This window comes from Lepidothrix coronata, unplaced genomic scaffold (assembly GCF_001604755.1).
Source record: "Lepidothrix coronata isolate B3197 unplaced genomic scaffold, Lepidothrix_coronata-1.0 Scaffold27, whole genome shotgun sequence".
Taxonomy (NCBI): domain Eukaryota; kingdom Metazoa; phylum Chordata; class Aves; order Passeriformes; family Pipridae; genus Lepidothrix; species Lepidothrix coronata.
The window spans coordinates 5,309,797-5,334,396 of record NW_016690207.1 but is presented as its reverse complement, the minus strand read 5'-3'; the positions used below and the strand labels follow the sequence as shown (position 1 = coordinate 5,334,396).

The following is a 24,600-nucleotide window of genomic DNA, read 5'->3' as shown; positions in this document are numbered from 1 at the left end:
CTCTTTGGGGCAACTCTCCCTGTGAGGGGGTGATTCCCTCTATTTTGAGGACTGGGAGGGTGGGTAACCTACCTCCTCCCCTTCCTCACTCCATCTCAGGCCTCAGCCACATCCAAAGGCAACGTCGGCTTCAAGTCAGGCAGTGATCCTCACTTTTTCAAGGATTCTGAGCATCTCTGCAGGGAAAGGAACTGGCTCTGGCGGCACCAAAATAAATAAATAAATAAACACCTCCTGCAATAATGAACGAAGCCCTCATGGGAATATCCACAGGGAAGAGCACGGCACCTCCCCAGACTCCCCCTCGGAGGAGGAGAAGGATGTGTGGAAGCCCATAAGTGTTTGCTTGATTTTATTAGGACCGACACATTCATCGTATGTCACAACGTCACCGATGGATGAGCTCCAGGAAATAAAACCCCCCGGCCCCGGCGGCTCCGCGCGGGGCTGGACCAGGAACACGCTGCAAAGGCATAAATGCGTCCTCCCCCCACCCCCCTCCCGCCCCGTCCCCCTCCCCACCTTCCCCTTCTCACAGCTTTGATTGTATCCATAAGCAATGGGTCGACAAAAAAACAAATAATAAAAAATAACCATCACGTTTTCCCAGCTGCCAGGTTATTCTCACAGAGAGTTATGGAACTCCATAAGGGAAAAAAAAAAAAAGGGGAGCCAAAAGGAGAAGAAGAAAGAAAAAAGAAAGAAAAAAAGAAAGGAAAAAAGAAAGGAAAAAGAAAGAAAAAAGAAAAACAAAATGAAAGGGAAAAAAGAAAGAAAAATAGAAAGGAAAAAAGAAAGAAAAAAAGAAAGAAAAAAAGAAAAACAAAANAAATAGAAAGGAAAAAAGAAAGAAAAAAAGAAAGAAAAAAAGAAAAACAAAATGAAAGGAAAAAAAGAAAGAAAAATAGAAAGGAAAAAAGAAAGGAAAAAGAAAGAAAAAAAGAAAAACAAAATGAAAGGAAAAAAAAGAAAGAAAAAAAGAAAGGAAAAAAAAGAAAGAAAAAAAAAGAAAGAAAAAAAGGGAAAATAAAAATAATAAAAATCCCCCAAAATTAAAAGAAACAAAAGAAAAAGAAAATATCAAAATGAAAAGGAAATTAAAAAAAAAAAGATAAAAAAGAAAAAAGGAAAGAAGATAAAAAAAGAAAAAAGAAAAAGTTAAACAAAAGAAGATAAAAAAGAGGAAAGGAAAAGAGATAAAAAAGAGAAAAGGAAAGAAATAAAAAAGAAAAGAGAAAGGAAAAAAGAGGAACAGAGAAAGAAGAAAAATAATGAGAAAAAAGAGAAACAAGGTATAAATAAGAGGAAAATAGTGTTTAAAAAAAAGAGAATAATAAGAGAAAAATAAAGCGAAAAATAAAAGAGAAAAAAATACGGAGAAAAAATTAAAAAGGCCAGGAATTATTTTAATGTTTAAAAAAATAAAATAAAATAAAAGCAGATATGGCAACGCTACTGAGGAAGTGGAATACGTCACGGAACCCAAAGTCTTTGCAGGCAACACTGTTCAGAGAGAGGAGAACACTCGATGGTGAAAAAAGTGAAGTTCTAAATTATATACAAGATATCTAAGGGTGGCTTTGAAAAACAGTCCCCGGGCCGTCGGGGGTTCCCTCGCCGTTATCTATTGCTTATTGATTCAGATCCAGAATAACACTTAGAGACGGATGCGTCCGGATGAGACACCGTGGAATAAAGGAAAGACCAAACCCCCAGTTTCCGTACGAAAACGCCGCGTGCGCGAGCTCGTCCCGTGTGGAATGTACCGACCGCCGTCTCACGGGCCGGGGGCTCCTCCTTGCCGCGCCGCTCCCGCGGGAAACCGGCCGGCGCGGGGAGAGCCGGGCCCGGCGCGTGGGAAGCGCCGCGCGAGCCTCCGCGCACCCCAACGCGCGGGGAAGTCCGACGCGCCCGGCTGTGAACGGACAGGATCCGAGTGAGATGGAAAATGGGGCGGAAAAGCCCTGATCCTTATGAAGGACGAGACTCAGTTGTTAAATTTTAAGGGGTACCCGATGGCTTTTTCCAGGCACTCTACCAAAGAGCCGGCGGACAGAAAATCCCTCTCCACTTCCACAAATTTGATGTAGATGGATTTGGGCGAGACGCCGGGCTCTACGACGCAGTTCTGAGATAAAAAGGCGTTGATCCCGACCCAATCTTTGCTGAAGGTTTTGGTGTTTGCCTGGAAGTGTAAAAACAGGCACTGCTGGAGAGTCCGGACCTCAGCGATGCCAAGGTAACAATAGATAATCCGGGCGGATTCCATATCCACCCGGAGGGAGGCCTGCGGAGAGGGGACCTCCAGCTCCCCTGGAGTCTCATTGCTGGGGTCAGGCGCCCGGTGCTCGGCCAGAGGGGAGGGGGGCTTCTCGTGGCACTCCTCGTATCCGATGGCGTACAGGCCAGGGCTTTTGGGGATCCCTCCCGGCAATAAATACTGCACCACGTTCCCCCCGGTGGGTTTGGAGTGAGCGATGGGAATCCAGTCGATCTCCATGTGCAGCTCCAAGCATCGGGCTTCGCTGATGGTGATCTCCAGGAATTTGTAGTAAACGTTTTTCCAGTTCATTTTCTGCACTCGGGTCATGATCACCCGACCCTCGGGTTTTTCCGAGTTGAAGTATTCCCGGAGCCGCTTGCCGAGGGGGACCTGGGAGCTGATCTCTGCGTAGTGGTAACGGATATCCTCCTTCCAGCGGGTGTTGTACCCGATGCCAAAAATGGCCAGTTTGTTAGAAAGATGGAGCCTGGAGAAGTCCGTCCAGCTCTGAAACAGCTCCCACTTCAACTGGACCGACTCCAAGATTTGCATAATGTTCTGCATGACGTCACGCTTCCTGGAGATTAAGGAAGAGGGAGAGAAGGATAAAGGCGTCAGAGCTGGAAAACCATCCCGGCAAAAACACCGATCTTTGGAAAACATTAATCTCAATCGGCTTTCTCAGCTGATTTTTACGATTACTATAAATATTGCTGGGGGAGTTTATGGACTAAAATAACCCCCTGATGGGTTTGGGGGATTTTTTTAATTAATCTTGGCAAAATCAAAACAAGCCCAACCCAAACTCCTCCCAACATCAAGGCAGCTCCAAGGAAACATGTGTCTGGCATTGCTGAATAAAACCACACCTAATTACTGGGTCATTCTTTCCATTGCCACGTGGTCCATGTGCTGCATCCCCAATTTACAACTGCCACTCCAAAGGCTTCCACCTCATTGTTATCCCAAGAGTAATGCCAGCAAACAGGACTATTAATTGTAAAAACCCCCATGGAAGCATCAAGCTGCTCCAAAGGGCTCGGTCCCAGTGCTGGGATGGAAACATGGCTCAAGTGACCAACACCCTGGAGTAGAAGATACACCCAGACACATTCTCGATCCTGTGGGATCAACAGTGGGAATTCCTCTGGATAGGCAATTAAAAAATCCCCATGCTCCCAAAGAGCTATTTGCACTCCCAGTAGTGAGGTTCCATGGAGTGGCTGACACTGGCAGAGAGCATCCACGTGCACCTGTGGTGAGCTGGAGCAGCTTCCTCTGGGATGAATGAGACCATCAGGGTGTAATTAGCTGGCAGGGAGAACTCCTAATCTGAGGAGTTATTGTCCTATGACCAAAGGTGTAGGAAGATAATGCAACTTGTTTGCTATCAGAGAAGCCTCTCTTGGTCCAACAAACAGAACGTCCATGCAAGTCTCCTTCCTTTTATCCATTGTGCCACGTCTGGAAACCAGAACTGGGGGGTCACCACATTCCCAAGAGGACTTTTGCTCCTCCCAAACCCCACCAGGAATACAAACTGTACCAGGCAACAATGCTTTTCTTCTGTGGGGCAGAAACTTCCCTCTGCCCTGGGAGTTCCTCAAGAATTTGCAGCACCAACCACGCCAGAAGATTCCTGGATAGACCTTAAAAGGCATTTTGGGAAGCACATCTCTGCCATGGCTAGCGCATAACTGAGTTTCTAGAGAACAGAGGAGGGACAGGCTGGGCAAGCAGAGCTGTGTTTGGGCCAGAGGTTCTCAAAAATGCCTGTTCCATTGCCACCAAAATCCTGTTTCTTACTGCAAGTTATTCCTGAGGAATCAGTTCCACTGCCTGGCAGCAACGGAGAAAAATCCCGGGCAAGAAGAACACGTGTTCACCCCAAATCCACTTCCATTTACACACAGACACTGCGGCAACACTGATTTGAGGCTTCCCTGTTGCTCTGCCACCCTTGAAAAATGTCTTTTGGAGGTGCAAATTCACCTTCTGGGCACAAGGGGACGGGACAGACAAGGGGACAGGGCAGTGCCGGAGCCCAGCGCGGTGCCTCACCGCCGGCACGCGCGCGCTCGACTCCCGATGGCAGCTGAGCTCCAGCTGCACACGGATTCCCATCCCAGGCAGAGCCAGGAGAGCACGGCGTGGGCAGGTTTTCATTCAACAGCGGAGGAACAGAGCGAGGAACCGAAAGCAAAGCCCCCACCTTTATTAATTGCACTATAAATATTCAGTTTAGCTCGGCACAATCCGGAGCTGGAGCTCCGGTGCATTAGTCACTCCGACTGCTCCTGTGGGGAACAGGAGCCTTTCCATGAGAGGGGATCTCAGGCAGCAGAGAAAGGCTTTCCACAGGGAACTCACCGCTTCCAGCATAGAGGAAACCAGGGAAAGAGGAATTTTAAGGAGTTTTGCCTTTCAGTTATAACATCTCCTCCCTTACGCTGGGACCCGACGGCTCAGCTGAGCTTCACATTCCAGGCTCTATCCGGGACCTCCACGTCAAGCAGAGGTATCATAAGCAGTAACTTATTTATTTATTTATTTGTTTGTTTGTTTATTTATTTAGTATTAAATTTTAATTGTCAATTGTTGAACTATTTTATTTCTTTAATATGCATTTATGTATTTGTTTTATTTATATCGCTAATATTATTCACTTTTCATGATAAAAACGGGAGGAGAGCAGAGGGTTTGCCCTGTCGTGTATCTCAGGGCAATCTCACTTGTCAGCTGCACTCACTTGTCAGCTGCAGAAGGTGCCCTAGAGCTGGATTTTCCCCTGTCCTCAAACCACCACCTCCCTGCTGGAGTCTGGGATCTGTGTTTCTTCCTCCGTGGAAGCTTCTGCAATTCAAATGAGGAAAAGACTGGAGACAAGAGTCGGGGCAAGTTTGTTCCAAGGCGCTGTTCCCAAACCAAGCAGACTTCAAAGGGGTCAGAACAGCTGCTTTCAGTGGAGTTCCACGAGCTTTTCATCCTCCCAATGCCCGCAGTGAATCAAACTGCTCCTCAAATCAACTCAAAACAGTGGAACAGTCTTGAAGCAGCATTTCACTTTTCAAAACAGTTTATCTGGAGGCAGCAGTGTGCCAAGGGGAGGCAACAGCAAAGCTACTGCAGGGAAGGAGCATCTTGATGGAGCATGGGATGTGGACATGGGTTACCTATTGCCCTTTGCTTCCTACACCGCCAAAAATAAGGTGAGACTGGAAAGATGGGAAGTCCTCGTATGTCACAGACTCATAGAACAGTTTAGGCTGGAAAGGACCTTAAAGCCCATCTCATTCCAAATCCCTGCCATAGGCAGGGACACCTTCCACTAGCCCAGGTTGCTCCAAGCCCTGTCCAACCTGGCCTTGGACACTTCCAGGGATGGGGCAGCCACAGCTTCTCTGGGCAACCTGTGCCAGGGCCTCCCCACCCTCCCAGAGAACAATTTCTTCCCAATATCCCATCCAAGCCCGCCCATTTCCCCTTGTCCTGTTCCTCCATCCCTTGTCCCAAGTCCCTTTCCAGCTCTCTTGGAGCCCCTTCAGGCACTGGAAGGGGCTTCAAGGTCTCCCCAGAGTCTTCTCTTCTCCAGGCTGGGAGTGTTCACCCAGAAAAGGTTGCTGGGAGACCTTAGAGCCCCTTCCAGTGCCTGAAGGGGCTCCAGGAGAGCTGGAGAGAAACTTGGGACAAGGGTGTGGAGGGACAGGACACAGGGAATGGCTTCCCACTGCAGGAGGGCAGGGTTAGATGGGATATTGGGAAGGGATTGTTCTCTGTGAGGGTGGTGAGGCCCTGGCACAGGTTGCCCAGAGAAGCTGTGGCTGCCTCAGCCCTGGAAGTGTCCAAGGCCAGGTTGGACAGGACTTGGAGCAACCTGGTCCAGTGGAAAGTGTCCCTGCCCATGGCTGGGGGGTGGAATTGGATGAACTTTAAGGTCCCTTCCAATCCAAATCATTCTGTGATTCTGATTCCCCATGTCCAAAAGCACAGCACAAGGTTCATCAGATAATTTGAACAATTTTATGGAGGTTATTTCTGCTGAAAATCTGCACTTGACCAAGACTGCAGATGAACCAAAGTCCCCCAACTTTGAACTAAGTTATCTACATTTTAAAATGTACACAAAGAGGTAAAAAGTCAGGCAACTATTTATCTTCTGTGGCTTTTAGATGCAAATCTATTTTCTGAAGATAACAAATAAGTATCTTATCTTTGTATCAGCCTTACTACTCCTGGCTGCTTTTAACCTACGAAGTCAGAGTCTAGAAGTTCCTTCCCCTCACAGACAAGAGGAAAATCAGCTTTCAGCAAATCTGTGGGTTGGAAGATGCTTTGAGCTTCCACTGAGCACGTAGGACTGTCACACTCCACAAAATGTTCCAGAGTTCAGAGACTCCAGTGCATTTTAGGGGGAATTTGAGGGGAAAAAATGACCATAAAACTCTGAAAGGTCTAATTTATCAGAATCTAATCCAGCCGTCCATGTACAAAACTTCAAAGAGAAGTTTCAGGTAGTCCAAGCCTTCACCTCAGAAAATTCATGATTAATTTGCTATGCAGCTCCCTAAAGGCAAAATTACTCCAGAGCAGCACCAAGAAACTGTTCAATAACAACATTTATGCTGAAAAACGTTATTCTTCTCCAGGTTGTCCCGGAGTTGCTAAACTGAATTTGCTCCACGTGAAGAAAAAAGTCACCTTTGGGCACGTGAAAATCCACCTGAAGAGAGAAGTTTGATGAAGCTACGGCACTACAACGAAAGCTTCTTGTTAATTATTTTTATTATTTTCTTTTTAAATTATTTTATTTTTATTCGTATTTTAACGTCGGGGGTTTTTTGCAGGTTTTGGAGGACTTTTTTTTCCGTTGAGTTACAGCACAAAGCCTGTGTTGTGTGACTCACCAGGGACGCTCAGCTGCTGTTCCCAGTGCTGGTGACCTCCTACGCTACAGGAGCTCGTTTTCCACCATGGAAAACCCCCGACTGACTCCAGATGACTACAAGTCATCTCGGTGGGGGAGCTCACGTGTGGAACACGCCCTGAAGGGTCTGTGAGCCCGGCTGCTGTGGCTCACTACCCCCACAGATGGATCCACAACCTCCCCGCGGGTTTTACAACCCTAAAGACTGGCAGAAAGCAGCACTGGATGGAGTAAATCCAGCACAATTCCTTTCATTTTTGGGAATGCTCCGTGTTATTGTTGGCGAGGGGGATCCGCGTGCTCAAAGCGCCCAGAACGCTCCAGTGTTTGCTACATTAAACCCAGCCAAAAGGTTACAAATAAGGTCTGGAAAGTTATAAAAATGAAAATAAAAGGCTCCCAAGCTTTGGCATGCCTTCCCACCGAGGAAGGGAGCTTTTCTTGTGGATTTTATCCGTGGTTTAAGTCCTTGCATCCACGTAGTAAGCCTCGTTTCGTGTGCTGAACGGCAAAGCCAAGGAGAAACAGAGCTGCGAAGCTTTTCAGCTGTTCTGAGGTAACGGGAATAATGCATAAAGCAGATTCAACTGTATGAATAGTCTTGCACAATGTATTTATAATTATAATCAGAAGTTTCAAATATCCTCCCCTCCTGCACAACGTCCCCAGGGAAACACATTCCAGGGTAAAACATTCATAAACTACTTACTGCGCGTCTTCTGAAGACTCCTGTTTTATCTTTAATGTTCTTTTTGTGGTAGGCATTTCATCTGAAAGGTAAAATTCCAACACATAATTATATTTTAAATAATGCACTTAGGGCTTTTTTTTTTTCTTTTTTTTCCAGAGGCTGAAATTAAATAAAAAACAAATCAGAGTTGCTTCCTAAGCCAGGCGGTCTGCTGGAGTTCTGCACGAGACAGTTCCAGATCCTAAACCCTCTGTAATTGATTTGGTTTTTCTTTAACTTGGAAGGGATGCTGTCAGTTAAGATCTGAATCTCTCCCTGCAAGTGCAAAACCTTTCAAGGACAAGGCTCCAACCCCTGCTGTTAAATCACAAATCGACTGAATCGCAAACTGCATTGTTTAAAGAAACAGGGAAAAAAAATAGGAAAAAAACTAGGAAAAAGAGAGAAAAAAGGCAATTCTGCTTCCAATGGCACAGCTGAAGACAGGCAGCAGCAGAACTGCATCTGTGTTGCATTCAGATGCTGCGTGCCAAGTGCTTTGCTCACAGCTTCTGAGCACGAAGGACATCGTCAGCCCCGGCGCACGCAAACGGCCCCGAGAGCGGTGACAAACCAGGAGATCCCGCTTTGACTCACCAAAACAAGGCAAACCAGACAGGACTGGCCGTCATTTACATACGGTTTGTAACGTTTTCTTCTGCCCACCGTTTCTCTCCCACGTATTTCTGATTTTTAAATCCCCCAGGGAAGAAGTCTGAGGCACCGGAATGCACTCAACAGCCAACTTGAAAATTTTAATGTTAAACTGTGATTTAAGGCTCTTTCAAAGCATCCTGACTCACCAGTCCCTTAAACACAGATGTGAACACATACCCGACTGCATCTCCTCTCCCTCTTTCATCCTACAAATGTGGGGGGAAAAAAGCCTTTATCTAATTCACCTTCTTCACTTGCAACTCCATTGAATTTGATCAACTTAAAGTTTCCTGTGCTCAGGCAAGGGAGGAACACACACACATAAGAGCAGTGGCTCAAGAGGGAAAAATAAGCCTAAAGAAAGCCACTTCTTCCCAGAACTGCTCAGACTGGTGTGCATTTTCCATTGGGAATGTGGCACCTCGCTCTGTTTAACAAAGTTCAATAACCCACAAGCAAAAACTAAACCTCCAAATTAATTAATAGACTGATTCTTATGCAGAGACAGCAATAATTCAGGCAAGAAAAGCATGTGGAAGAGTTTGGTTTAGGTCTCAATCCTCAAGTGTGAGCTTGCTTGCTATTTTTGTATTTAAGAAAGGCCACATGCCTGGATATAAACATGTTTAATTTCAATATATCAGGGTATAGAGGAAGGAACAACACTTTTTTATAGTTGTTGGTGTCACCAGCAGCAGGTTGAAGCCCTATTCACAATTTAAGCAGATGGTGTTTGAGTGATAACACTCAGGTACCACTGAAAGGGAATTTTACTTCCCTTGACGGGAAGTAAAACTGAGAGAGGAAGGAATGACAGGGAAGGTGTCACCTCCTCCACCATTTCTGGCCACACAGCCCTTCTTTCCTCCTGCCAAGCTCTTTGAACTCCAGTCCTGACCCTAAAATGCTTCAAGAACCACGTGTTGCTTTTGACTGACCGGGGGATTTCTGCCCCTTTTCTCCCCAGGGATGTGTTTGGCACCCTGAGGACATCACACACAAGAGATGAAAGCTGGTACTGAGACACATTTGTGTGAGACAGGCACGAGCACAGGTAAAATCCAAGGCTGGAGATGTGCCAGGCTGGGATTTCTTACCCAATTCCTGCTCGCCGGTCTGGTAGCAGTGAAGGTCCTGACTGTGGTTTCCCCAGTCCTCCTGGGAATACTCCTCCATCGTGCTGCCATCCGACTCCAGCTCCTGGTACAAGCCGCTGCTGTTGATGAGGACGGGCTGGCAGGGCTGGGAGTCCCATCCTCCCTGCCCAAACACCTGCTCCAGCTGCTCGAACGTGTAGCTGCTTTTCCTCTTCCCCACGCCGTGCTCCTTCACGCGGCTGTAGCACCTGCGGAGGGTCTGAGACAGGGAAAAGCAGGTTAAGCCACGGGGTGCTGGGCTGGATGACCACACAGGCACCTGCAGACAGTCACAGGGCTGCCAGGCAGAGTTTAGGGGCTTGGGGGTTATTTCTACTGGTCATATTTGCCCCACGCTCACGAGCAACGCTCCCAAATTAATCTACACCCACCAGGAAGCATCGTTATGTACCCGACGTTCCCGCTTGGCATTAACGTTACTACAACAGAGGACAAGTTGTGTAGCAGCTACAGGTTCCTTGGGTTTAACTTGGCTGATTTATTCTCTTTCCCACTTATAAAAAAAAAAAAAAATAAAATCCCCAGATGTGCTATGGGCGCAGGGAAAAAAATAAAATAAATCAAAATACCAAGAGCCCCCCAGTCAGAGACACCAACCAGCCAGGAAAATGCACACCTACTACAAGGAGGAGAAAGCAGAGCTGGTGTTGTGCCCACAGCTTGGAGAGGGGGAAGCAGGGAGGAGAGAGAAAGGAAAGAGAAAGATTTCCCCCAAAGCAAAGACAGTCCAACCTTCCTTACTCTGGTAAGAAGACACAAGGTACAAAATGGATATGCCTAAGCTTTTCAGCTAGAAAAATATATATTACTTACACATTTTTGCATTCCTTACTAACTCACTCTGTCTCTTGTGAAGCTGCTGAAATTTAAAAGAGGTCAAATCAATAATGCTCCCAATTCCCAGACTTCCATATCAAGCATTAAGTAAGAAACAGCACTGAGGTGGCTCGGTCTGAGCAGCCTCTCAAACAGTGCTGGGGCCAAACCTCCCACACAGATGCAAAGGGCTCATCTGCCTTTGGTGATCCCTTTGACATCCCACACCAACGGCTGAGCTGCTCCACAAGTTCCATCCACCTTTTCCCCCCTAATCCAGAGCAACATACAACTATTTGGGGGCAAAAAAACTAAAGCTTAATACGCAGGTCTCGACATGGTTTTAATTCTAATGCTGCTCTACTTTTGAAAGGCCCCAGGTTTGCTGGAACTTGATGGCTTTTGGATTGGTAAAGTGCTAGAAAACATTAATTTTTTAAAATGAAATGTATTAGATTGTTGGGGTTCTAACCTGAATGGCAAAGCTGCCTCTGGAATTCAAGAGAGGCAATAATTTGGGAAGAGCTAGTACTGTTGCTTTCTGGAGGAGGACTGTAACAGACACATCATTACAAAAAAACACTAGTTTTATTCCCCAAAAAGGAACTTTTACGACTCCAGAAAGCTGGAACCTACCTAATGCTCCTCATATGCTGGTTTAACAGCATCAGCAGGAAAGGGATACATTTCTAACCAGTTTCCTCCTGAGATTCAGAGCCCTGGGAGCAGAAGCAAAACTGCTAAGCAGCAAGTCAGTATTACCCTGCTGTTTTAAACAAAAACACACAAAAATTAACACAAAACAAAAACCAACCCATATAAACACACAGGCAGCAACAGGCACCAGTGGTTTACAGTGGTTTGAGGTGGAACCCTTCCCACTTTTGCCTTTGCTACCTCAGGATAAACAGACAGATCCTCTTTGGATGGACACCAGCACATTTTAAGCTTCTGTCTGTGAGCTGGGGGGAAAACAACTGGCTACAGCAACCTGGAACCAAAACCTGGCCTTGAAACCTGTCAGCACCCACTAGGTGTAAAGTGGTTTCCCTCAGGCTGTAGGTACAGCTATATTTGCTTGCTAAAATTCAGTTTCCTCACTCCAATTTCTCTCCTTTCAGCTCAAATCTCACCAAGTGATATCTCAAACTGCCCGAGCGATAAGAGCAAACTCTTGTTTCACTCACAGACTCCTTCTAAAATCCACCCCAAGTCAGATCTTCTTAAAAATATATTTCCCAAATCCCAGTTCTTGCGTCTGCCCTGGCTTATCCACCAGAGTTAAACACAGATTTAGAGCCTCTAGCTGAATTTATTAGCAGCCTTTAAGCGACACAAACTGTCTCCTAAACACCCCTACTCCTGGCCAAGCCCTCTGGGAACGCTCGACACCCACAGCCACTCTATTTTCACACTCTATTTTCAGCCTCTGCTTCCAACACCGATGGGGCTATGGAGGATCTCACACTGGGTTGTAGCCCAGTAGTAATTAATTATTTCAGTCAGGCTGCAAACTGGCTTATTTTACTATGAAAATAATTTAGCAGCAAGTCAATGAAGGCTAGTGGAATAACTAAAGGGAGCAAAGCAGAAAGGGGGGACAAAACTAAATGAGCAATAGTGTCACTGCTCATTACTCCTGCAGGTCCAGAGTACTTTTGGGGATACTGCCCAGATGCTCACCTGGGTGTGTTACCTCTGCTTCTGCCAGCAGATAACCAAAAATTTGAGGGAGATAATCTCAAATTTGGGGCTTTCCAAAGCACCAAAAGGCCTATGGCCAAGCAGCTGGTGGCTCCTTGGTCTTGTCTGCTGGAGAATCGAGATTCCTGCTAACTCTTTCTTCTTGGAGATTCTTCCCAGTGTCTCCAACAGGCAGTCCCTACTAATTTTTCTGATGTTCCCTCCCAGTGCCACAGGTCAGCCTCGTTTCACATAAGCCCCACAGCCTTCTCTTCTACAGAGACTCTGGAAAGACCTAAATAATTGCTCAGACTTCAGGAAACCTGGAGAGTTTTTAGCCCTTAACCTTTCTCCCACCGGGTTATTCTGATCTCCAAGATCTAGGATCTGGTTTTGTCTTACGCACCTCCTCTACTCCTCCCGGTGTCCAGCTCAACTCCTGCTCCGTGGTTCCTAAAGTGCACATACACATATTGATACAGATACACAAGAAACCAGGAAATGTAGGACAAGTAACTGAAAACAGACCTGATCACTGCCCAGTGACTGCCCAGACTGGAAGAGATCGAGGCTTTTGCTTATTGTTCTGCAACACTGCCTGCAACACGAAGACAGATTATCCCCACTTAATTTATAATTAGGAAAACCAAAGGAGGAGACAGTCACAAAGCTCAATGTGGATTTTCTCACCATTTCTAACTCATGAGTCCTCATCTCTACGAGTGAAGCCACCGGAGAACCTGGACCTCTGCAGGAACTGCAGGATGAGGATCAGAGAAGCCTTAGGGAGTGACTTTAGGAAGGCTGATATCACAGTCCTCCCTCCAGCAAAAAATGAGGGAGAACCACACCACAGTGAGCTTTTTATACATAACCTGAGGTGGTCTAACACAAGGAACTCCAGATCCCTGAGCTGAGACATGCTCTTACTCAGGGAGACACCACAGGCTCTGCAGAGCAATTTTGGTGGCCTGTGGCTGTGTCCACAATCATCTCTTTAAGCTGAATAACAGCAGCCTAAAGGGGTCCCTATGGCCCTGAGCACCGCTCAGCAAAACACTCAGCTCCAAAGATGCTCTTTTACTTAATGGGAGAGAGGAGCTCTCAGCTCTATATCCCAAAATAAGAACAGCAGTATCAAACAGCTCCCTCCCTCACCATGCCAGGATACTCACAGGCAACATGAGATGAAACTACACTGGGACAAAAGAAATGGCTTTTGAAGCCTGGAGTGGTTGTAGGGGACAGTGAAAGGTCTTGAACTCTCCATTCCTGAGTTCCCGGGAGCAGAAGGAAACAGAAGTGGTGACAGCAGTCTGATAGCTCCAGCTCAAGAGCTTTTAGATTAAAAGCTGTGTGCAAAGCAGGAGAACACAAGGCACACACTGGGTATCACCACAAGAAGCCCTGTTTGTGTGGTTTATCCAAAATACAAACAGAACAGCAGCACCCCAAACTCTCAAGTCACACAGCACTGCAAAATGCAGCTGGACAGCCTCGACACATCTCCAGCAGGAGGAACCAAGCTGGAATGCTCCTCTGCAGAACACGAGAGCCCTGCACACACACAGCCCCCTGAGAGCTCAGCGTGGGCCCCAGGAGCTGCTGCAGCCTTGTCTGCAAAGGCTCCAGCCCCACAGCTGGAGCACATCTGCCCCAGCACAGCACTGGGGTCACACCAGCCGTCACAGTGGACCATGCTCTGCACCACAGAGCGAGGCCTCAGCTGTATCCCCACATACCTGAACACACAGGGACTTCCTGAAGGATTTGGTTCTCGGACAGAAAAAGAAAAGTGACAGGAAAGAACCTTTTCCTGACATCCAGCCTAAATGGATGAGATGCCTGAGTAAGGTTCAACCTGCTCCTGGCAGAACCTGTTCAAACACTTACTTTGGAGTGATGAAGGCCACATCTGACCAAGTTATCTTGCCTTTGGAAACAAGCTCATTCCTAAAATCAAACCTGAAGTTTCGTGCATCCACTGTGATCAGGACAAGCATCTTCACACCACCCACAAAACCAGATTTTTATGGAAAACCCAAAACTACAGCAGCCTGGATCAAAAGAGGTCCGAGAAGCACTCAAGAGGTCACATTTGTGCAAGTCACGAGAGACCACAGACTCAAAGCCTTGCTGGTCCTTGCTCTCAAATGAATGGAGTGAGGCCACAAGCCTGTCCAGAAGAGGAAGAGCAGCACAAACCATTCCACAGGTGAGAGGGAAAATGCTCCTCTCCAAAACAAGCTGCAGTCAAGTGGCTGAAAGCATCAACATGGGCAGCACCACGAGGGAGACACCTCACGTAGTTCAGAAGGCTAAAACCTTTGCCATCCCACCCGGTCCTAGCAGTGTGTTGTGCCCATCCTGGGGCTCAGGGTCTCTAGAGGAAGGTCCATGCCACTTCAGCTCTGCTGTTATCAGGGGAGAGCAATCCCTAAATCCACAGGAACAGCTGGAAGTGAAATACCAAAGAGGGCTTGAACCCCAGTGTTCACCAGGACCAGTGGTCAAGGGTTGGTAACAGGTGAGACCACAGCAGTCCAGAAAGCATCATCTGCTTGGCCCCAAATGATACACTCAGCAGGAGGGAGGTTCTGCTGGTGTGCCAGTGCTTGAAGCTGTGTGCAAAAATCAGGAGGATTTTTAACACCTTCCCAAGTCCTCCATAGTCAAAGAGCATGACAGGAAAAAATTGTGTGCGCCCAATCTAGGATTTAATGTTCAAAAATCTCAAAAATGAGACTTAATGCTCAAGCTTAGCAAATTTGTCCTTCTGCAACAATTTCCTGACCATCAACTGTTTCTGTCTCAACAAGATAAATCCACCAGCTCGCTCCCAGCTTCCTCAGGGAATCATTCTGCACCCATGGAACGAGCAGTGGATGACCCAGGTGTACCAGAATGACCAGACCAGACTATTACAGACACACAACATGGCTACACAAGCCACTGGATTGTAAAGACACTCATCCTGCCTGTGCAATTCCAGCCAGATTCTTACGGGCACGACAGTGCTCCACAAATACCCCGACTGAGGAGAGCGGGTCCAAGAGGGTTTGCTCCAGATGATGCTCATCTCCCTGAGATCCTCCTCTGCCACAGCCCCACAAATGAGTAAAACAACTAAATCTGCTCTTTGTCACTGGAGAGTTTATTTTTCCTGGCTATAAATGTCAACAGAAAGTTGCTCCCACCTACGGGGGCCCGTGAGATCCTCCAGCGAGAAGCTGGGCTGTGGGAAAGGATTCAAGGGAAGAAACAACCTAGCCTGGAAAACACAGTGCATCTGCATCTATCTAAGCCAAGGAAAGAACCAAAGGTAACTTAAACATCTGCATGTGCTGTAGCCCAGGGAGCTACTGGGACAGTGACTGAGACAAACTCAAGATGAAGACAGACCACATTCACAAGAAATACAATCATAGAATGAGCTGGGTTGGAAGGGACCTTAAAGCTCATCTCATTCCAAATCCCTGCCATGGGATCCACTACACCAGGTTGCTCCAAGCCCTGTCCAACCTGGCCTTGGACACTTCCAGGGATGGGGCAGTCACAGCTTCTCTGGGCAACCTGTGCCAGGGTCTCACCAGGGAGAGTTTTGTCTTAATATACAATCTAACCCTACTGCTGACACTGTGGAGCCATCCCCCCTTCTCCTGTCACTATATGCCCTTGTAAAAAGTCCTTTTCCATCTTTCTTGTAGGCTCAAACCAAAGGCAAAGCTGCTTTGAAGGTGGATGGTTGGCTGGTTGCTACAAAACGCACCAGTGCTCCACCAGTTGAGATCTTTTAATTTAAAGACAGCAGCTCCACTCAACCCTATTGGACCCAAGGATGGGATTCTGGGTGAAATCCAACCTCCTGTAACGTGCAGCAGGTCATACTAGATCACAGCAGGTGTTGCTTCTAAGATAGCCTCGTTAAAGCAGCTTTTCCTGCCTTAAAAATGGCTTCATGCAAGATTTACAAACAGACAGTTCACATGGTAAAGCAGCTAAAACCACAGCCCTGTTACAAATGAGCCCTCCACACGCTGCTTAAAGCAAGAAACACCAACAGCTGATAGCCAGGTGTAATTTTTCATTCCTTCCCCAGCATTCACGTGTAATTTTCCATCCCTTCCCGTTCCATGTGGGTTCGTAGCAGTCCCAGCTCCTCTTTGTTCCTATGTCCTTCCCGAGCTCTGCACCAGCCTCTTCAAGGTACAGAAAATCCAACAACAGGGCAAGTGGGACCAGCAGCAAGACTTGGGAATTCCTGCAGCTGGCAGTTAAGATGTTGGAGCTGCTTCTCTTTGAATCAATGGCTTGGCATCGACTCTGGGAAAGGCAAAGTGAAAGCAGAACTCGCATTTCCGCGGGAGCTGAAGAAAAACGACGTGTTGAAAATGCCCCCAAATTAGTTTTAATGGCAACTTTTAAGGAGGGATTTGTCTTTGCTCAGGAAAGGCTCTCCAGCTGCACCCACAGCCAGAGGACTTCCAGCCCTGAAACACTTTCCCATCTCAGCTAAGCAAAGTGCCATCAGGAGGGTGAGTCTTTGATTCCGTGAAGATGGGAGCAACAGAAGCAGAAATCCTTCCATGGGTTTAAAAAAATGCCTAAAATTCAGTTCTGAAAACACATCCGGAGCCCATTATTTTAAGAACACTCCTTTAAAACAAAACAAGTCTTTATTGCCTGAAAATGCCCCTTGTGCAGCTCCAACTGCACCACCCGAGCTCACCTGAGCTCATTTTCTCATAGTTAAGCTCCCAGCAAACCTCCTGCTGCCTGTGCCCGGCTGAAACAGCACCATCAGGTGCAGGGCACAGGATCCTGGCAAGGGTTTGGCCAAATACTCCATCACCTGCCTGAAAACCCCGGCCCAAAGGTCAAACCTGAAAACTACAGGGCTCTCCATGAGCTGCTGTGGGGAGGTGATGAGTTTCAGGATAGACAAACCAGGGTAAATCCTTGCTCAGGAACACAGGGAGGAGGGCTGGATGAAAAGCATGTGTGAATGGCTCCTCAACATGAGCTCCGTGTCATAGGGACAGTCAGGGCGTGCTGCTGAACAAGCAAGGATTAAGGATACGGTGTGACACGAAACTGTGGTGCACAGGACAGCTTTTCTGGGAGTGCAACAGGCAGAAATCAAGATGTTTCACTTCTCCTGTGGCTCCTGATTGCTGAGCTCACCAAGCCACCGACCTCGGAGCCACCAAGTCGCACTCAAGGTCTCTTTCTGAAGGAAGAGCTGCTGGAATGGTTACATGTGAATCCCTAAATTTGAAACAGACCCTTCCAGAGCAGCTCCAACCCAACAGCAGCCTCGTTCCAGCGGCTGATGTGCAGAAAAACACATGCAGATGGTGAGGGATGGGTGAAAATCTGCAGTGGGACCTTCCTGCTCACCCTGTTTGAATTAGGAGGGAACATATCCACGCCATACAACTGGAAAACTCTCTGCTTCTAAGCTGACTTGTTCCTTTCCAGCTAAACTTGCTCCTCAAGACTTGGCTGTGGCCAGGGAAGGCAGGTATCCCAAAGGAACCCAGTGTCAAGCCCTTATCTAAAATGCATTTATAATGTCAGCTGAACAGGGTATGTCTGAAGCACCATTTACATTTATAATCCAGCAGCAAAGCCTCACACTGCCCTTCTCTGACAGGCATTAAGTATCCCATAAAATCATGGAAATACAGAACATTATGGATAAGGAAGGGATGGAACATGGATAACTCCCAGCCAGGCATCACGGTGTTGAAGGAGAGCCCACCCTGACGTACTGTGGTCTACAAACATCCAACAGGTCTGCCAAGAGCTGCTCCCGGTGATAAACATCACCCTGTGCCCTTTCACTGCTGTTTGACTGGTGGTTTCTTTCAAGCTGGAACATTTCAGTAGTAAGGACCTGTTCAAGCCTCACTTTTGAAGGGAAGGGGGGAGAATCCTCAGCTGCAAGGAGCTCCAACTGCTGGGAGTCACCCAAACACTCGCTCCAGCCACAAGGCAGCCACAACCAGCTCCATCCAACAGCGTCCTCCCAACCCAAACAGCCGGTTCTGGGCTGTCCTAACAACGAGACGTCTCCTCACAGCCTGCTCAGCATCCCCCCGAGCATTAATGCTGTGACCAAAACTGGGGCAGGGGTCTGTCCTTGACAGATGCTGCATCGACTCCCACCACAGCCCAAAACCATCAGGCAAAGCCAAACCACCCCAGGGAACTCTTCCATCACACACTGACGAAACAAGCACCTTGAAAACCGCCAGGAAATCGAGGCACTCCGAGACAGTCTGCAGTGCAGCAACATTCCTCTCCAAAAATATTTGGTTGTGTTGGAGGGAAATAGATCCCTGAGCAGCAAATTCGTGGACATGAGGAAACACACTGAGAAATCAAAGCTTCTGTAGGAAGGGGGTTTGGTTTGAGCACCTGCTTCCAGGGACAGGTTGTTCTGATCAACAGGGGGAATCTCTCACTTATTCCCAGGCATTCCTGATGCTGTAGCACCCCTTATTCCATGTATTTTGCAAACCAAAGGCAGACCGGGTGTACACATCTGGAGAGGCCCAGCCCAGCTGGGCTGGCACAGGTGTATTTAAGGGATGGGAAAAGGAAGGAAGAAACAATGGGCTCTGCTGAGCCCCAGCAATAACAACACGTTACTTTTTCAATCCACTGGCATTTTTAGGTGGCTGCAGGGGGATCCCGGGTCAGGAAAGGGGAAATAAAAGCCAGAGGGAGCTTGGAGAGTTTAATTCACCCTCCTAAACATCATCCATGTTTACAAACTCAAACCCTCCCCACAGTGATTCCCACCCCATCCATGATCCCTCTCTCTGTAAAAGCAGGATGTGGCTGCTCCCAAACCGGGCACCAAACCCAGCCCCTCTTTCCCCAGGGAATGACGGAACTGGAAAGATCCCTCTGTGAAACGCAGCCCAGGGGGCTGTTCATCAATTACTCAAGGGGTCTGTGAAGACTCAGCACACTCCAGGAGAGCTGGGGAAGCCTTTGGTCCCTGCAAAGCAACTCCAAAGCAAAGGAGGGACCAGAGCCCGAGCCACTCCTCCTGACTGGGGGAACTGGGAGCTCCTTTTTCTCCAGGGAGCCTCAGGGAGCAGCCAATGCCAGCCTCTCATGGACAGAAGATTCTGGGGGATACGTGAGGGGACAGAGTCAACCACGGTGCCCACCATGATCAGGGCCAAAGGAGGCGACCCAGGGCTGCCCCAAAAAAACAGGGGAAGGGTCCTATTGGGGCTGTCCCCATGAGCAGGGACACGAATGACTGGGACACTGTATCCACCCATGAGAGGGGAATTCTGCCACAGCCCACCCATGCCAGAGGAACTGAGGGGCTGAACCCAGTGCCCAGGTCCCAAGGGTGCTGCTGGAGGCTGCGGGTGCAAGGGGTGAACCCAGGGGATGTGACACCCAGCAGATGGGAAGTGGCACCCAGGAGATGCCAGCCAGGAACTGCAGGGAGCCAGGCAGCTAAAGCAGGGAATGTGGTGCCCTGCACCCAGGGCAAGGACTGGGCTGAGCTGAGCCCTGGGGACACCCACGCCAGGCCCAGAGGATGCTTGGGAAAACTGCAGCACGGAGAGACTCCAAAAAGCTGAGCCCCGGGGACACGGTGCCTCCAAACCCAAGGCCAGAGGATGCCCACAGCCAGGGCCAAAGGATGCTGCGGGAGAGATCCCGACAGGATTGAACCCCCAGGACACAGCGGTCCACGCTCAGGGCCAAGGGCTGGGCTGAGCCCTGGGGACACAGTGCCCCACACCAGGGCCAAAGGATGCTCAGGAAAACCCCTCTTCCAGGGGAGCCCCTGAGGGACGATCCCTCGGCGGGGTGACCCCAGAGCTCACCCACCCGCGGGGGGGCCGAGCCCAGGGACCCGCGGCCCGCCCCCCCCTCCCGGGCCGCGCCCCCCCGGGGTACCTTGATGCGCTCCCGGCACTGGGACGGGGTGCGCTCGTAGCCCAGCTCGGCCAGGGCGCGGGAGACGCGCTCGTACATGGCGGGCCCGGGCGCTTTGCTGCCGAACACGGTGCCCGCGCCCTCCAGCTGCTGGTACCGCGCCTCCACCAGCCGCTCGTTGCCCCACACGGCGATCAGCGCGTTGGTCTCCGCCGGCGTCCAGGACATCCCGCGGCAGGCGGCGGCCGCGGCGGCGGCGGCGGCGCCGCCCGGCGAGAAAGAAACGGAGGGCGAGGCCCCGCCGCGGGCGCCCAGCGCGGCCCCGCCGGCCGCCGGCCCTGCGCCCAGCGGGGAGGCGCCGCTGGGCGTGGAGGGGTCGGACAGGCTGGGGTTGCCGTCGCTGAGCGCGCCCGGCGAGCCCGGGGACAGCACCTCCATCTTGGGGATGCGGAGCGGCGGCTCGGCCGGCGAGAGCTGCGAGGAGCCGCAGGGCGCCGCCATGATGGGGGTGCGCACCGAGCGGGCGGAAGTGACGCCCCGCCCGAGAGGCGGGGCTTCCGGCAGCGCAGGGCCGAGGGCGTGGTCAAAGCAGGGAGGGGGCGTGTCCGCGGGCGGGAGGCGGGGCTGCAACAGGGGGCGTGGTCATAGAAATAGGGGAGGAGGCTGGGGGCGTGGTTTGTTGTGGGCGTGGTAGTGAGAGAGGGCGTGGCGTGGATGGGCGGGACCTGGTTGGCAGTGGGCGGGGTTGCGCGATGGGCGGGGCCACACGAGTGGGCGCGTACGTAATGGGCGTGATCACATGTATAGGCGTGGCCTCATTGTAGGCGTGGCCTCATTGATGGGCGTGGCCTGGTCCCCACCCGGGTAGGGACCCCAGAGACCCCCAAGGACTGGGACCCCAAAAGCCTTCCCTGCAGTGCCTGGGGCTGAGCACCCCCAAATGTGGGGCCGAACATCCCAAATGTGGGGCTGAATATCCCAAATCTGGGGCTAAGCACCCTGAAATCTGGGGCTGAGCATCCTCCAGTCCAGTGGCTGAACATCCCAAGTGCGCGGCTGAGCATTCCCGTCGTACCGGAGCTGACTTCCCTCTCCCGGGCTGAGTATCCCCGAATTCTGCAGCTGAGCAGCCACAAAAGTGGGAGCCGAGCAGCCCCAAATTCTAGGTCTGAGCATCAACCCTTCCCCCCTCCCCCCCGATCTGGGCACCCCTTAACCCCGGGGTCGAGCACCCCTGAAGCGTGGGGGCTGAGCATCCCGAAGCACCGCGGCTCCCCCCGTTTTCGGGGGGGGCCAGGGACCCCTCTTCCCCCACAGCTTGCTGCCCCCGGTCCCGCTGCCCCCGCACCTCAATTAACGGTGGCCGTGATTGATGAGCCGAGGGGCAGCTCGCGGAGGGAGGGGGACACACCCCAGCTGCGCCCCAACTCTTCGTTAAGCCAAGACTAACGAGCGTCGGGGAGATTCGACCTCCCCAGACCCCCCCAAAAGCTCCCATCATCCAAGGGGGGTGGTTAAGAGGGGTCCTTAGGGATCCCCGCCTGGGCTGGTTAATTAAACGCTTTAATTAGGGCCGTGTTGGTTAAACAAATGGGGTGGGGGTGGGGGCGGCAGGATTTGGAGCGGGGACATCCCCCTGCCTCTGCCTGTCCCTGTCCCTGCCCGTCTCTGCCCGCAGCGCGGCGCGGAGCGATCAGGACTGTAATTATCCCCCTCTAATTAGCGGGATTAGGGGCTGGCTGCGGCGCGAGGCTGCGGGGGGTGGGGTAGGGGGAGCATTGACCCCCCCACACACACCCCGACCGGGCGGGGGGCGTGGGGCCGGCGGGCTCTTTGTCCCCGGCTGCTGTCCCCAGGGAGCGTCCGCAAGAGAGGTCCCCAATGCCGGCATGTCCGCACAGGGGTGTCCCCACCGCTGGCGTGTCCCTGCCGCCACCACAACCCCAAGGGGTTGTCGCTGCTGCCAGCATGTCTCCAAAGTACTGTACCCACCGTCACCGCTGTGGCACGTACCCACTGCTGGTGTGTCCCCAAAGGGGTGTCCCCACTGCCAGCGCGTCCCCAAAGGGACGTCCCAAATGTCAGCCCCATATCACGTCCCCAAAAGGATACATCTGCTGCCACCATGTCCCGAAAGGCATGTCCCCGAGGGGATGTCCCTGCTGTGACCTCGTCCCCAAAGGTTTGCTTGCACCCACTGCCAGTCCTGTGGAGTGTCCCCAAAGTGATGTCACCGCTGCCACTGTGTCCCCAAAGGGATGTATCCCCACTGCCGCCCCTGTGGCACGTCCCCAAAGGGATGTCTCCGCTGCCAGCCCTGCTGTGTGTCCCCAGGGGGCTGCACCCACCACTGGCCGTGCCAAAAGGGTCCCCAAAGTGTCCCCAAAGCAGGGTCCCCAGGGAGGTGTTCCCACTGCTGGGGTGTCCCCCAGATTGCCACACCCTCTGCCAGCGCTCCCGCTCACCCCCATCCCCGAGCCCCGCGGAGCTGACCAGACCACAATTAGAGGCCTGGGAGGGGGGGGTGGCGGGACGGATGCAAATGAGGGTGGCGGTTAATTAGGGCCTGAACACCCATTAGGGCCCTGGAGCAGCTGATTGCGATGCGGCCCCGCGTCCCGGCAGCGCCATTTGACCGCGGGCTAATGGCACGGGGGGCGTGCAGGGGGGGCCCCCCTCACCCCACCCCGCATCACATCGCCTCTGCAGTCATTCCTGCAGAGAGCTGGGCCCGTGCTCAGCCGAGGCTCATCCCTGCCATGAGCTGTGCCTGTGCTCAGCTCAGACTCATCCCTGCCATGAGCTGTGCCTGTGCTCAGCCGAGGCTCATCCCTGCCATGAGCTGTGCCTGTGCTCAGCCGAGGCTCAGCCCTGCCATGAGCTGTGCCTGTGCTCAGCTCAGACTCATCCCTGCCATGAGCTGTGCCTGTGCTCAGCTCAGACTCAGCCCTGCCATGAGCTGTGCCTGTGCTCAGCTCAGACTCATCCCTGCCATGAGCTGTGCCTGTGCTCAGCTCAGACTCATCCCTGCCATGAGCTGTGCCTGTGCTCAGCCGAGGCTCATCCCTGCCATGAGCTGTGGCAGTTCTCAGTCAGGATCGCCCCATGCGATGAGTTGTAGACGTTCTCAGCTGGGGCTCTCCTGTGAGATGAATTGTGGGTGTTCTCAGCCGGGATCACCAATGCGATGAGTTGTGGGTGTTCTCAGCTGAGAGTTAACTGTGCGACGAATTGTGTCCGTTCTCAGCCAAGACTGCCCCGTGCAATGAGTTGGGGTCGTTCTCAGCCAAGACTCACCTGTGTAACGAGTTACGGGCGTTCTCAACCAGAGCTCATCCATGAAATGGTTTGTGGTCGTTCTCAGTCAGGGCTCACCCATGCAATGAGTTGTGGCCGTTCTCAGCTCACCGGGGGACGCGCGGACGGCAGGACAAGGAGCTTGGGGCAGCAGTGGGGAAACACCACCCTGGTCCCCAACACTCCCCCACCACCTTGTTCCAGTCAACCTTCCAATTCAATAGAGATAATTAAAACTCCGCCAAAAAGCCGAGCGGCCGGGTCGTTAGAGCCAGAGCAGTGTGCTCTGCAATTTACTGACCTGCTCGTAATTAACCTCCTGCCGCCAAAATACGCTGCTGAAAAGAAGTATAAACTTATTAATGGCGACGGTGGCTAATTAAAGCCAAAGCTGCAATTATCCTGAGACGTGGCCGTGGGCAGGAAACTGATGAAAGGCGAGAAAAGACGCTCGATGCAATATTGGGGAGGACGCGGGGATGCCGAGCGAGGCAGCGCCCTGCTGCCGTGCGCCGGTGCCCATCAGCATCCTGAGCGCCTGCATCCCGATCCAGCTGCCCTGCCCGCTGCACAAAGGGGACCCAGGCGGGCTGATTCGGCGCGGGGGTTACCGGCACGCCCCCCTCTTTGTCTCCCTTTCAAAGCCAATATCCCGACCCCAGATGGGTTAATACATAATGCAGACAAGCAAGTAATTGCCTGCCTTTGTGAGGCCGTCAGCGCTGGGTCCCCGGCCCTCTGATCCCCCATTAGCGGCCATGCAAACAAGCCTTCCACCCAATTAAGCCCAGCTTTGATAGAGCCTTTCCCAATGATGTGGCGGTCCCAAACTAGCGATTCGCACATGAGCCACTACCTGTTAAACCCGGAGCCGGCTTCCTTCGGGGATGAGCATCCCTCGCCTCTCGCCGTGACCCAGCTGCCGAGCTCTGCCCGGCTTCCCCTGGCCCTGAAGGGAGGCTCGGCTGATAAATGATCTCGACAAACTCTATATTAAAGAGGTGGAAATGGGATGTTAATATACCCCAAGCCGCTCATCTCGAGAATACACGGGCTCCAGCTTCCCGAAGATGCCGGTAATGAGGCGGGCTGGGATGCCCGCGAGGAGACCTCGACCCACTGGCCTCCTGCGCCTGCCAGGTGTGGAGGACAGACA

At 51.1% G+C, this 24,600-nt stretch overlaps 1 protein-coding gene across 10 annotated transcripts; it reads right to left on the bottom strand.

The window, feature by feature from the left end:
- Positions 1 to 1,875: 1,875 nt before the first annotated feature.
- Positions 1,876 to 20,648, bottom strand: MSANTD2 (Myb/SANT DNA binding domain containing 2). Of its 10 annotated transcripts, none has more exons than XM_017809876.1 (7): positions 12,759 to 13,229; positions 12,637 to 12,683; positions 11,184 to 12,525; positions 10,545 to 10,587; positions 9,672 to 9,930; positions 7,897 to 7,957; positions 1,876 to 2,840 (listed from the first exon to the last, which is right to left on the bottom strand). In XM_017809876.1, the coding sequence occupies exons 4-7, from the start codon at positions 10,554 to 10,556 to the stop codon at positions 1,988 to 1,990; spliced, it is 1,185 nt and encodes a 394-aa protein (XP_017665365.1). In that variant the 5' UTR covers positions 10,557 to 10,587; positions 11,184 to 12,525; positions 12,637 to 12,683; positions 12,759 to 13,229; the 3' UTR covers positions 1,876 to 1,987. The 10 variants fall into 10 exon arrangements, 9 of the variants coding, with proteins under 9 accessions (XP_017665365.1, XP_017665367.1, XP_017665368.1 ...); XM_017809878.1 differs by having other exon boundaries at positions 10,545 to 10,590; positions 11,184 to 11,266; XM_017809879.1 differs by having other exon boundaries at positions 11,184 to 11,313; positions 12,759 to 12,775.
- Between the last annotated feature and the right edge of the window lie 3,952 nt (positions 20,649 to 24,600).